At 45.1% G+C, this 15,075-nt stretch overlaps 1 protein-coding gene across 1 annotated transcript in view; it reads right to left on the bottom strand.

Annotated features, from left to right (window-relative positions):
• The window catches only part of LOC142787002 (pancreatic alpha-amylase-like), a 50,054-nt gene that overhangs the window by 31,132 nt on the left and 3,847 nt on the right, over positions 1–15,075 (bottom strand). The window contains exons 2-4 of the mRNA XM_075884618.1: positions 13,971–14,128; positions 9,752–9,941; positions 4,760–5,081 (exon numbers count right to left, since the gene is read on the bottom strand). Coding sequence (XP_075740733.1) covers positions 4,760–5,081; positions 9,752–9,941; positions 13,971–14,128 — 670 coding nt within the window. The remainder of the gene's footprint in view (positions 1–4,759; positions 5,082–9,751; positions 9,942–13,970; positions 14,129–15,075) is intronic.

Genomic DNA, 15,075 nt, shown 5'->3' with positions numbered 1-15,075 from the left:
TGCCGCGCTTCAAAGGGCTGAGTAACAAAAAACTTCGAAGAATAAATTAATGGTAGCAAAAGTAAGCTGTTACGATCGTCAGCGGCTGCTCCTGGAGTTTCACCGTCAAAAACTTTGAAGCGGTCTGAAGTAGGCTTCGCTCGACTACGGCAGGCTGGCCGGCAACCGGTCTGAGAGTTGCGCCGGCGACGCGCTCGCCCCGTCTCCGCCCATTGTGGCTCCTCGGAGTGTCACCGGTATTTTACCGGCTGTAACATCTGAGTGGTTAGAAGTCCTCGCTATGCTATCGGTATCAAGCCGGCATCGTATCGAGCTCGCACTGCGTGCCGGCCACCGCGGCAAGCGCTACGAGCTAGCACCGAGCACCGGTGAGGCAAAGAATGTGTTTCACAAAAAATGAAGGCTGCTGGAATGTATAACAGTCTTCTGCGCCTTGCGACCGCAGCTGTCAATGACTAACTACATGGCGAGCGCCGAACGAGGCGGAGTACGATCGTCAGCGATTGCACCGTAAAACTTCGAAGCGGTTCGAAGTAGGCTTCGCTCGACCACGGCAGGCTAGTCAGCAACCGGTGTGAGAGCTGCGCCGGCGACGCGCTCACCCCGTCTCCGCCTATTGTGGCTTCTCGGAGTGTCACCGGTATTTCACCGGCTGTAACATCTGAGTAGTAGGAAGGCCTCGCTATGCCGTGGGTATCAAGCCGGCATCGTATCGAGCTCGCACTGCGCACCGGCCGCCGTGGTGAGCTCTGCGAGCTATACATGCAGTGCATGCGAGCAACTGGAACAGCGACTGAGAACCGTCTCATTCGTTTAAGTCTATCGCTCCGTAGCTTAAACTGCGTGGATAGCGGACACCTATTTCTGTGGATGGGAAAAACAACGAGACGTAAACTGCACATCAGCAAGCATTTTGTGATCGCCAGCTGTCATTCATCGAATCACCATGCCGTACACGTGAGTGAGGCCTAGTCGTCGAACGCAGTAGCGGTGGTCTACCTCGGTTCATCGCTGGAGCTGCTAAATTTGCCTGGTTAATGTGTTCATTCAAGGCCGCGCGCACTTTGTGTATGATTCAGTGCATTTTACGGGTCCACAAACAGTACTGCTAATGCAAATTCAGCCCGTACGACAGAGCGTCAACTGATAAAACTTTTAGGAGCGAAGCTCCTTATGGCGTGGCTTGGGCGTCCCTCGTATGTAACCACCAGTGGCACATACCCGAAATAGGTATGACACTTGACCTCCAAGGTGGTGCCAGTGAGAGATTTCGTCTGTGCGTTGTTTAACAATAAAAAATAGTGCTCAATGTACGTGCAAATGGCTGCTAATGGGGAATGAGAGACATGAGCATTAGGCTTTTAGTTAACGCGCACGCTGCGATCCCCATTAGCAGCCATTGGCATGTACATTGAGCACTATCGGACAAGAAAGGGATGCTACATTATACTCGCTGGGTGTAACCTCCTTAGCTTTAGAAAGGTTTAGCGAGCGTTGAGCCTCAGTGCCATGAATACAATGAACTTGTATATACCATGAATGAACTCAAGGTGGTTAAAAATGAGAAGTAGATACGAAGCGCAAGCCGTAAGAAAGTAAAAGCCGAATTCTCCTGTCTCTCATTTCTCATTAGCAGCCATTGGCATGTAAATTGAGCCCTATCTGACAGGGAAAGGTTGCTACGTTATACTCGCTGGGCGTAACCTCCTTGGTTTTCGAAAGGTTTAGCGAGCGTTTGGTCGCAGTGCCATGAATACAGTGAACTAGAATATACCATGAACTCGAGGTGGTTAAAGGTGGGAAGTGGACCCAAAGCGCAGGCCGTAAGAAAGTGTGCGTGTGCCACCTCTTGTTTAGTCCTTGGAATGTCCGCTGGATGGCGGTGCTTCTATATGGGGAATATATCATAAAAAGATGCGAGATGGTGGGACTTGGAGTGTTGAATAGATGAACGAACGGACACACAAACAGACGCATGGATGGACGCATGAACGGACGCAGGGGCGGATGCATGAAAGAACGCAGGGACGGGCGCACAAACAGACGCATGGACGGTCACACAGACGGACGCATGGACGGACGAATGCTTCGCCCCACTCTCCATCATTCACTCCGTGGATATGCTGCCATTTGTTTTCGCTATAGTAGAAAAATATTGAATATTAGGCAGGCTTAGGATAAAAGGCATGTGTGCTGAAGTGTCTAAATCAGACAACTGCAAGTGTGTACTTACGTCGTGCGTATTTATTTCCTAATTATTAGCGAAAAAGGCTTTCACTTGGGCTAAATGGGAGGTAAGAATGTGGTGCCTATATATACCCGGTGACTATATGGTAGGTGTGTACTGCATGTGGCAAGCTGTGTGAGTGCGAGTGTTGTGATATTACGTGAACATTGTGATAATATATCTGTACTGTAATCAGTGTTGTGCACATTAAGTGTAATGTAATTAAAGTTGCGTTTGCGCATGGTACGGCTGCAGACATAATTTTTTTTCTCGAGCGATGCAAAAACATTTACTCCCATACTGACCTGAAAAAGTTCCTCAATGGATGTAAATAAAAGCCCCCTGGCATCATGCAAAAACCCCCTACTGATGGGGAGTAAATCTTTTACTCCCTACGGACGGTGTTCATAAAACTCCATCGGGGCGTGCGCTAGAGGACGTCATTTACTCCCATCTTGGCTTATTTCTGTTTACAGTGTATATATCTACGAAGTGGCTTTTTGCAAACTGTGACAGAACCTTTAACTGTTTTTGTGCCTTGTGCATGCACTTGACAGCGAATAGTTGGTACGGCTTCGTGAACTCGAGGAAACCACGGTGAGCGCTTTCGACTCCGACCTCAACCCACGGTACGCCGTTCCGGAAGAACGATTAACGTGTGTTCGTGCGTCGTTTTAGTGCTTCCCGTGAACTTCGGATGTTACGCTCATCGAAATTGGCTGACGAGGCTGTGTTGGGCTGTCGAAATCGCGTATGTTTCTCGCATGTGCGTGTGCCGGGAGAAATTTCGCTGATTTGTACCGGGAGGTACACGCGTGTCAATGACAGTAGCCAATTCTCAGTTGTTTAAAGACGATGCGCTTTCGCACGTAAACGCTGCATGGGTATTTTAGCATGCCTACTCTAACATTTGCATGTCGTGCGCGCGAACTGCCGCGAGCTGCACGCTGGGGCAGCAGCGCCTTTTTAGCATTTCGACGATTACTTATTTCAACTAGTAGAACTTATGCGCATTATTTCGCGATATATAGTCAAGTGTCTTTACTCATTTGCAGTGTTTAACTGATCTTATTTATGAAGAGTGGGTATACTCTTACCTTTATTCAGCATCACATCGCTGTTCAAGTGACTGCCAAAACGCCCGTCAAAGTCAAGTAGGACGTACACAAATTAGCGACGGACAGGTCGGTCTTCCTCCAAATAAATAATGCTGCTGCACATCTATTTCGCAAACGTTCGCGTGCACTTGGGGTCAAGAAATGGTGCAGAACGACCCTCGAAATCGTTATTGTTACTGCATACATTTGCTTTTTAAAAAATGGGGATTTTTATAGCCGGTACATTATCTCCACAGCAGTACACAGGTTGTCTTGGTGATGGTTCTCTTTTACAAATTCATTCTGGAATATGAGAACTGTACTTATTATTCAAAAGAGTGAGCAAATGGCGGTGACATACGCTTTCCTGCTGACTTCTGCACCTGACTTCTGTACCTATTGTTCATCTTTAAATTACGCAACTACTAAACAAACATCGATCAATCGACTTTTAATATTGACCTTTCTCTCTCTCGCTGCCTTCGGTTTGTTTCTTTTTTGTCACACTTTCCTAAAATCATCAGTTCAACTTGTTTCGTAGAGCATGAACATCGACATACATAGGCCAGTGTTTCAGTAAGCTGCCGCGCATGCACTAGTCCTCTTTGATTTAGTTCATGACACAATGTCATACCTCGACAACTGATGAAGGGAAAGTTGTTTGTACTCTTTTATTGAAGTCAAACGAGTAAAAATGGGGCTGCACATTCCAGTGTTTGCCCAAATGCAAAGAAATGTATGATACATTGACTAAAGTGAGCCGTATTGCACTGGAAAATGTTTCCGTCCCAGACCATCTTGTAGAAAGCGACCATCACAAGACAGCGGGACGAAACGGTGACGCACAAATGACATGGAATGCAGGTGACGGTGAACGTGACGCCGCCTTGTGGCGAAAGGGGGGGGGGGCGAGGGAGGCGTTTTTTTTTGCTTTTTTTCGCGCTCGCGCTTGTGTCTGAACACGTTTCTGCATCAGTTTATGCCGACTCCTGGCGCCAGGCTGGCGCGACAAAAATGGTGGCTCTTCCCCTTATTTTCTTTTTTCTCCCTTCTTGCGCCTGCTCTCACCGGCTCTATGCGTTACTTCTGCGGCGCGCGGCTGCCACGGGTATCTTTTTATTGCTGGGCTGGCTAGAGACAGCATTTTAGTGAGTACGCAGCAGCGCGCCACCTATATGCCGTTCGTTATGCGGCACCTGACTGAGAGCGTAGAAGCATTTCACATGTTCGTCGTCTAGCACTCAGCCCGACCAACAAATGTTCGATAGTCTTTGTTCAGTACTTGCAAGTCATCAGTGGACACTATTACTGAACTATCTACAGTGCAATATGAAGTGGCCGAGATCCTGTGTTTAGTAGCATGGAACGCAGTAGTGTTTTTTTGTCTGCACATTGAAATCGACAATATGATAGCTCTGTTGGACTCTGCACTTACCTAGCTTGGCGCCATAAAGGAACTCTGTCACTCTGCCCATTGCGATATACTCCCAGCGGGTGATGGGTTCACCGTGGCCCATATCGATCACCTCCTGGTAGATGAACGGCTTGGACCCCGCAGGAAAGAACTCTGTGCTGAGGTTATTAAGCTTTCCATAGATGACTTTCAAGTCGACAGGCCACATATGCTTGGCGGCATCGATGCGAAATCCGGCTACGCCAAAGCTGATGAGTCGATTTAGGAACTCAGATATCTTGGCTCGAACGTGATCTTTACCATGGTCCAAGTCCCGAAGTCCGACCAATTCACAGTTGCGCACCTGTGATACAAGGTAAATACCCCCTGAATTGCTCGGATATCTAAAAAAATGTAGAATAACAGTCAGCTACGCGCAATATTTATGTACACTCCAAAGTATTCGCATTCTTCATAGACTATCGCTCCACCAAGAGGAATTCGGGAGCGTCCTTTCAAGGTTTATATAGGCTGATGCTCCCTCGTGTAGCTGTGCTACCTTCAGTGTTAACGCATAGGCGAGTAATGAACACTACCACTCTGCACGTCTCTTGCATCTGTGAGCAAACAGGACCCGCCGTGACACGATAAATCTGATTCGTTCTTGCGTTATGTGAAGCTTTCGTGAAAATACGTGGCAACTGGCGCTTTCGATGAAAGTCCTCAAATTACGCATTTCAGCTTGGCGAGGTTTTCCGTCGTCTTTTAGGCTAGTTAGGTATCATCGTCTGACCTATTAAGTCCAAACAGACCTTGTTTTTTTGTGTATATCGCATTCGTCAGTGCTTTTGTAGTGCATGAATTTCGCCTTTTACGCGAAAGGTCGCGCGGGCTCGCGATTCCTCAAAATGGCCACCTCTGAACCTCCTATTTTTGCACGTTTTTTTATAGACAGCAGCACATTGCGAGCGACTTGCTTGTTGACGGAATAGTAAAATTAGAGAGTGCTAGAACATTCTAGTACTCTCCAGCGAAATGTGCTCGACGCCCAGATAAACGTGGTGACGCGCTGCTGTTGCTGTTGTCAAGTCATTTGGCACAGGCTATTTCTCAGATTGCTTTAGAAGTTACGTTGAAAGAAACGTCTTGACGACGGTGATTTTTCGCTGAACGTAGAAGACTGTCACCGAGAGTGAGAGCGACGGCCAACGATGAGCTGCGAACTCACAAGGAGCGAGTTGCACATGCCGTCCCCTCGTGCGTTAATAATTTTTCACGCTCCTAAGTCAATTTGATTGTATTTAACGTATATTTTCCGTTAGCTTGGTGAAAATAAAAGCATAGTTTTTCTTTTGCGTTGCATGTAGCGCAATTACTGTGGATATTATGGAGCGCCGGATGCTGCCAACACACTCGAGCTTCACCAGTGAATCGAAATGGTTACAGAGATGAAACAGGCAATTACGGCTACAGTCCAAGCACTTCTGCCAACTTCTCCTCTACTACTTGTAGCTTCCCAACAGGGTTGTTGCTCGACTAAATATTGCCATTTCAAAATTGCGAAAAGAATGCGTGTGTATTCTTTCCGGTATTGATATTTCGATCGCGCCTTTGGAACCTGCAACTTCCGAGTGCAGTGAACGGCGCACGGTTAGTGCCTGAATATGACTGTGACACACGCGCGACGTAATGTGACGTTAAATGCTCGTGCATCGTTGAAGAAGCAACTTCATGTTCCTGCCAGCGCAAGTAATGACGACTGCGTAATATAGGCTTGCAAACCTTCACCACGTCAAACATTCGGTTCTGTGCATCCGCGATGACGGTACTATCGCGAGGCCTAATAGTGCGGAAAATACGTCAGCAAGGCTCGGCACATACGAGCTTGGACACCCGCTCACTTCATACGTCAACTCTTGTAAGCGCAGCTTTCTGTAGCACGCATAGGAATTCGCAAGGCGTCGTTCATGCACGGCAACGAAGACTTTCACACCCACACCTCTCACGCCGGCGCAAATGTCCCTGTGGCGAGCTTTCATGGTTTTGGAGAGTATATTGGTCTCATGTAAGTTTCAGTGCACGTCATGACTTTATTTGGTGAAAGCGACAAGCTCCGTATGTCCACGCGCCTAATCTGTTGCTGTATTAACAAAGGAGTTGACCCTCCTCTGGGCGCCATCTTGAATCGTACAGCGCGCCACCTATTCCGAATTTTGTGTTACATATACGTACAATGCTGAAGAAAGAGACTTCACGTGCTTACTGTTTCATAGCACAGGTGATGAAATGTAGTTATGTCTTTAGTGCAAAGCATTCTCTCTCGCTGACTGCATAATTCAAAGATTGCGTTCCTGTGGTGAATAAATGAGCATATATGATTTTTATACATTGTAAAGAAGCATCGAGTATTTGGATGCAATTCTGGCACAGAGTCATAATCATCATCTTGTTTCCTCACATTAATTTTTTCGAAACTAGATTCACGCGAATACGCCGTGCGTGACAGGGAAGTGCCAGCACCGTGGCGATAAGTGATAACGCGAGGAAATTGCCCGAGGTAAATGACGATAAAGTTGTGTGATAGAAATACTCGCGAAGTACTCAATTTCTTTTACTCTGTAGTTGCTACGTACTGCCCGATTATTTTATCATTTTATACACAGCTAGGTGCTCTACCGCGTTACAACAAAGCAACATTGCAGTGCGACAAGAAGCCCTTGTATTGAACTAATCTTGAGCCTAAGCGCAGTTCATTTTCACTACAGACCTGCTAAGAACGAACAAACACGCAGTTAAAATAACAAAAACAAAATATTGTCGTTGTACAATACAAAAAAAATTTCACAATGGACACCTGCAAATACTGTTGTGAATCGAAGCCATGTTAGCATTAGGCATCGGAGGTTCCACAATTTTTACGTTGATTGATTGATATGTGGGGTTTAACGTCCCAAAACCACTATATGATTATGGGAGACGCCGTAGTGGAGGGTTCCGGAAATTTAGACCACCTGGGGTTCTTTAACGTGCACCCAAATCTGAGCACGCGGGCCTACAACATTTCCGCCTCCATCGGAAATGCAGCCACCGCAGCCGGGATTTGAACCCGCGCCCTGCGGGTCAGCAGCCGAGTACCTTAGCCACTAGACCACCACGGCGGGGCACAATTTTTACGTGCCTTTGTGACAAAATAATGTACAACTTACCATGTTCACTCTACCAATTTCGACTTATTTACCTGGGCATCCTTTGGTAATTCGGAAATGCAATGCCGCAGGATGGAACACGACTTCATTCTTAGTAGTGCAGTTATTTCACCGCGTGAGTGGTTCAGTGAATAAATGAGTAAACGTCTGAACGTGATGGAGTTTTTTAAAGGCGCCAGCAACAAAAAAAAAATCGCGAGCACGAGTACCTTTAGCACTATATGTCTAGTCACCAAGTGCTAATCACAAGCTCATTAGTGCGGCGACATCCTTTTATGTTGGTCAGTGCTATTTGGCATAGGCGAAAGGTGATAATCGACAGAATGAGTCTGATTTCCGACATCTATGATTATGTGGAACCGGGAGCGACTGCCTGTGAATTAATGAGCGTCAGTTTAATTGACGCGAGAACAGGCTGTGTACCCAGGGGCAAATATGAACGTCCTTAATAACCTTCAGTGCTAAAGGGGTCAGTAACTATGAAGCAAATCGCTCATTTGTACGAATAAAAGACGCTTTCCCTAATTTACCACCTACCTTACACTAAAAGCCACCTACCACCTACACTTTTCATTATTGCCTACATTGAGTACGCGTCATCCCTCAAGACTGCTCTAGGCGATTACGTATTGAGCCTATACTAACCAATAGTTCTTTGAAGTTGTGTTGTGAATAATTTGTTACAAACCATGTTTTATTCTCACGGCATTTATCGTTGCATTACCACCCTCTGTAATACTTCTATTTTCCCTTAGTACAGTGCAAATAAACGAGCAGAATAAAAACAATACTAAGTTACCAAATTTAAAGGAACATGCTTTTAGTGTCGTGGTTCGAAAAGGGGAGTCAGTAAATTTATATAGCACATGCTCAGGCCTTTACAGACCAGCATTATCTGTAAACGCGTTCGCGTACTCATGCTCAGACATCCACTCTGAATCATAGCTTAAGTATCACTACGAACGTGAATGGGCGTATAAACGTACCAAGGATGTAACTGCAACTTTATTGGTGTGCTACTTATTTCATCAGCAAGGAGCTAGTACGCATTGTTCAAATGAAGGAGCAATTCATACGTGCACTTGAGATGGCACCCAGAAGCACGTTGGGTGAATCTTGTTAAAAAGTAAAAAGAAGCATTACGGAGTGTGGCTAGCTTTCCTCTAACGTTTCAACTTTAGTTGCAGATGTCGGCTTTGAAAGAAAGTTAGTACAATAAGACCAATGCTCTTAGCCAAAACTGTCTAGTGTAAAGTAGTTGCCTTGCCTCTACTGTTTCGGTTAAGCTTATTCTTTAACCCTTCTTAAGAGTTCCGAGTGATCACAAAAGTGCATACAATTTGCCAGAAAAACAACGTTTTCCTACCAGACGAGAAAGTGCCTGAAGAAATACAACTAAATATCATTTACACGCACAAACACGTACAACTACGTGACAATTTATACGATAAAAACCGAATCCGTTAGTTTTAATTTATTGCGGCCAATCTGATCCACAACTTTTTTCTTGCAGCTTAACAGCACTAGTAATTAGGATAAGCTTGAAAAGAAATGATGGTGTTACCAATTACAATGCACATTTATTATTTATGGTTAACTGCATGTTCGCTACGTTTGTACTGACAAAAAGGCTTTAGTTATGACAATGGCGTTCCTAATTTTAGGAGACAAAGAGTACTCAAGCAATCGATACGTGACCTTCGACAAAATCGGTTCAAAATTTTCGGCGTTTACACTTGTATACAGTGTAAAAGACACGCGGGAGTACTCGACAGACGCTGATAGCGAATGCTCAAGAATTAAGCCAAATTCTAGACAAGTTTCTTACCTGCAGTGCATCTCCGTAATTCTCAATTGTTCCTGACTCACTGTTGCATTTTTCTTTCCTGTTGAAATCATTGGGACCATACGGTACGGCTGGGTAACTTAACTCGTCGTAATTGAAGCTGCACCCCGCTGTTCCCTTTTTTATTTGCAGAGGACCAGACATGTGATTGATCACTACGTCCACGTACACTCTGTGGAAAGACAAGAAAAGGATTATAATGATTTGTTTAAGAAGTCTGTGAGAAATTATGCTGAGTGTGACGATGTTAAACGTTGAATTGTGTGCCAGTACGTGCGTGCCATTGTAATTGTGAAATAAGCGCTCTGTTATGACAAGAAAAGAGAGAGAGAGAAACGTTACTTTTATTTATGTAGAAAGCAGTTTAGTGCTTAGTAGGAGGAGAGAAGGGCTTGTTAACCTTGCCTATAGATTACACCAAGAGGATTTGCGCTCTTGGTCACTGTATATGATCGCGACGGGAGCAGAGTTGTGCACAGGCCAGCCATTATGTTCAATGGCTGCGCAGGGAAACCACTCGTCGGACGCACAGGAAACGAATATGGTGAGATGTCCCAGCGCGGGTGGTATGCTGCAGACTTACACACGCGTGCTGATCAAAATTGCTCTCTTACAGGTAATCAAAATATGGCTGCAAATTTTGACTGGTCGTAAAACGACGCGTACAAGGTCAATTCCCCAGTGTTTGGACGAATACGGCAGCAGTGCAGGGTGTGGGGCAGTGGCTCACATAATTGATTTGTGGGATTTAACGTCCCAAAACCACCATATGAATATGAGAGACGCCGTAGTGGAGGGCTCCGAAAATTTTAGCCACCTGGGGTTCTTTAACGTGCACCCAAATCTGAGCACAAGGGCCTATGACATTTCCGCCTCCATCGGAAATGCAGCCGCCGCAGCCGGGATTTGAACCTGCGACTTGCGGGTCAGCAGCCGAGTACCTTAGCCAATAGACCACCGCGGCGGGGCGGGCAGTGGCTCCTACGCGAAGCAAATGTGCAATTTGAAGACAGTATTAAGGTGAATCGAAGGCAACGTTTTTGAACTAAAAGCAACGGAGTTAATTGAATGTGAATTAGGCGATTCAACCGTTTGACTTATTCGAAGGCACCATATGTTACCGAAGGTATAATGCTGCAGCGAGGCAGTAAATGGCTCTGCTAAGAGAAAAAGTGAGTCAACTTATCAAAGCATTCGCACTCAGAATACTCATGATTTGACACTAGGAATAGTGCGCGTCTATTGCTTACTCTTGAGAACGCGCCTAAAAGCTGATGATTGATTGATTGATTGGTTTGTTGGTTTATATGCGGGTTTTAACGTTCCTAAAATCATCATATGATTGTGAGAGACGCCGTAAGTGAATGGCTGCAGAAATTTCGATCGGGGGTTTCCTTAGCGACCCGTGTGCCTAAATTAGGTGTATACACCTAATTTAGGCACGCTAGTTGACAACATTTTGTCTATCAAAAATGCAGCTGCCGCAGCCTCTATTCAATCCCGCCACCTGCAGTTGAGCAGCCGAGTACCTTGACCACTAGATTACTGCCACGGGGCGCTGAAAGTTGGGTCGCTGAGCAATGTGAATGGGAAATCAACGTTTATAACTGATGAGCACACCAATTGCATACCTGTTGCTAAACAAACATGTCATGACTGATCGAATGGGATTTTAATTTATTTGACGCTGCCTGGCGCTCAGGATTGCCATAATTGGCCGAACTGTGCCTATTTGGCTACTTTTCCGGCAATGGCATGAACAAAAAAAAATCACAGCTTATCCACCGAACGATTGATGATGGGCGGGGCGAAGCATTGGAGGTTTTCAGTGTTAAACCATGAACCATCCACGAATATCACCCACTACATCATCATAGACGGGACAAACACTGTATACAGAGTGCCCCACGCAACTTTAGCCAGAGTTCCAAATTATGCCGCAGCACGTAATTATGACGTGATCAAATGTATGTTCCTCGCAGTTGCCTGGAGTTGGTCAGGCTATTTCTTATTCTCAGATATTGTTTAATTAGATATGTTTAATAACCAACTTTTCAAGAAACGAAGATAAATAAAATTTTTAGTGAAGAAGTTGTAGATCGGTTTGCGAAACGTCCGATTAGACAGTTTTGAACTCTATATCTGCTAGGTATTAGTGTTTTTCTGCTAAATGCAAATGCCTGCGAAATAAAAAAAAATACCACGTGACAAACCCGCTCACGCGTCAGTGTGCACAATGATTCTAATGCTCCCTAACGTACTGCGTACGAACGACACGCTTCCCTTGCGCTGGTTCATGACAGCAATAAGCAGTCACAGCGGTTGTCGTTTGTGTGACTGATAGCAAAACGTGTTCATCCTAAAGCCACCACCATCCCTGCGGCCCTGCCGAGACAGCACAATGGGGCAAATGCTGTTGTGGTTCGTCTACGGAACGTTATGGAGCACTAGAATAATTACGCGCACTGGCGAGCAAGCGGGTTTGTTACATGGTATTTATTGTATTTCGCAGGCATTTGCAATTAGCAGAAAAACATTAATACATAACAGACATAAAGTTTGAAACTTTCTAATCGGACGTTTTGCAAACTTCTCTACAACTTTCTCATTGATTTTTTATTGCTCTTCGTTTCTTGAAAATTTTGCTAATTAAACATATCCAATTGCACAATGTTTGAGAACACAAAAATAGTCTAACTCCAGGCAACGGTAAGCAACATGCATTTGGTCGCATCGTGATTACAAGCTCCGGCATGTTTTTTTTTTTTAACTCTGGCTAAAGTTACGTCGGACACCCTGTATAGTTACACAAGAAATTTTATTATTCGTAAATGGTAGCTATAAGTAATTTTCCCTTCCTCTTCATTTAAACGGCTTTGTGGTCCGTAAATTGGCGGATTGGTAATAAGGAGCAGTGAGCAGTTTGTAAATGCGGAACTATAGGCGGTCGCGTATAAACAAGGAATCAGCACAGTGGGACAATCTATCATTTTTCAACGCGCACCTGGATACAAGAACACTCTTAATCAGATCCTGGTTAAATGCTGGCGATATTCAGGAAATCAGACGAAAAAATGCCTGCTTTCCTGGCTATACCTATTCCTTTAGGCGGGACCTGATTAAGAGTGTACACGACCATCTTACATTTCAAATTGGCTACCTCTCAACAGTATTTGCTTTATGGTCGGTTAAGGGGTGGATCGGTAATGGGGCGTAGTGGGATGTTTGCAAGTATGAAGTAGGAGACAAAAGTGGGTACACAGGCGGTCAAGTACATGCATACAAAGGACGGGCAAACCCACACCTTTAGAAGCTTCGCGCCTTAAAATTTCAGCCGGTTGGGGGCTATTTTTATTGCTATCTGGTCCCCCCCCCCCCCATCGAACTGACTTTTTTCAATCCTGTGGCATCACTGCCGCTTCTGTTCGAGCATGCGTTGTAAAACATGACGGCCAAGGCGTGCTTCGAAGTCTCACAATTTAATTCGGCGTTTTTTCTCTTTCTTCTCGGTTCTAACCTCTTCTCGGCTCAAGTAACGATGCGCACTGGCCCAGCATAACCTACAGTGGCGGTCAAAATAATACAAGCTAGAGGAGCATTTCGCGAAACTAAAGTAAAAACAGCACCGCGGTGCCTTCTCACGGCATTTAGCGAAGCTCGAGAGGGCGTGCTGCCCACGCACATACTTTTTACACGAGACCGCTATTTCGCTCGCTTCAAGGGAGCGCTCACCCGAACGTACGTACACTTCCACCAAAAGGCTCTCATAAATAATCATTTAAAGACTTTTTAGCACACATGCGTGGCCACTTTCAGCAAGATTTACTAGCTTTCGCTGCAGCTGGCTGCTTTTTTGGTGGGTTGGTTCTGTTTTTTTACCAATCCTTCTATTTTCGACCTGGCGATTCCGGCTCATCCCTCTACTTCTCAGCGAGACCGTGACGTTGCTTTTGAACTCACGGCTAGCAATGGAAACAGCTAGCAGTGATTGCAAAATCTACCTGTCACTATCAGGAATACTTGCTTTAAAATGATTGTAACAGTCCTAATATCTTTCCCGACGGTAAAGGTATTTGTAACACCAAGTTCACGCCTTACAGTGGCGTCTGATGCGATCCTGGTAATACCACGATGTTTTTGCATCTATAAAATAAATGTTCAGCCAAGGTCAAAAGAAAGCAACGTCCGTTTGCGCATTCACCTCACGCCTGCCTCGTTGCAGCGACGAACCATGTCACGAAACTGCGTCTCGTTGCCGCTCCGAGTACCGATTTTGTAACTGACAGGCTGGTACCGCTCATACCATGGTCGTTTCACTGGCTCTCCAAAGACGATGCCGTGCTCGTTTACTGGCGATGTCTGTTTGAAATGGACAAAGTGATAACAATCGCATCATTATTCATTTGCAGTAAAAAGAAGAAATAGTACTCACTTCAAAGAATTTGATATATAGCTCTATGTAATTACAATCTTTGAGCGGTGTAACCTGAAATCTGTAAAATTGGTTGATCACTGGCTTATCCACTCGCCGTAAATATTGCTTACGATCATAGAACGGGATAGGTCTTTCGCTGTGTTGTAGCAGTGGTCACGGGGCTTGGCTAAGCTAACCCTTTGGTTGCTGGACTGATCCTGGCCGTGGTGCTCTGACTGTCTTTTGTAAGCTCATCTTGAAGAACATCAGATGGCCTGAATTCTTTGAGCCCTTCACAACGGCGTATCTCATACCCACACCGTGGTCTTGTAATGTAAAGTCCCGAATATTATTATAATTGAGGTCTCTTGATCGACAGCATTAATTTGGCATCTCTAGTGAATAATATAAAATAGCAGATAAGCATTTTTCTCTTAAGTAAAACTACCTAAACGTCATTACCATAGTCTTCGTGCGGCCGCCTAAATAAGAACTTTTTCAATATGGATTAGAGGAACCTGTTGAAAGTTTTGAAAAAAAAAGTGTATTTTTATTATTGATTCTCGGTGAAACAACGCCCACTATCAGAATTTCGGTAAGTTTGTCCTAGGGAACCTCGTCCCCCTAGCTACGGGCCTGCTTTCTTGAGAGCATATCGTTGCCACAGTGGCAGCGACGGACACCTTACTTGACATCACTCACCGTAAAATTATTTAGAGAAATCATTTTTGTGCAGCGCGTGTTAGCTTTATGTTTTCTTTAATTGGCTTCGGGTCGTCCTTTATATGTCATTAGCAATTTTGATTACTGTTCACGTAGATTTAGCAACTACGTTGCGTGGGATTTGACGCTGCCTTTCACACAGTGAGAGCGAGCGGATGGTCTTCAAACG

The sequence above is a fragment of the Rhipicephalus microplus genome, unplaced genomic scaffold (genome assembly GCF_043290135.1).
Source record: "Rhipicephalus microplus isolate Deutch F79 unplaced genomic scaffold, USDA_Rmic scaffold_41, whole genome shotgun sequence".
Taxonomy (NCBI): domain Eukaryota; kingdom Metazoa; phylum Arthropoda; class Arachnida; order Ixodida; family Ixodidae; genus Rhipicephalus; species Rhipicephalus microplus.
This window is presented reverse-complemented; position numbering and strand designations above follow the sequence as displayed.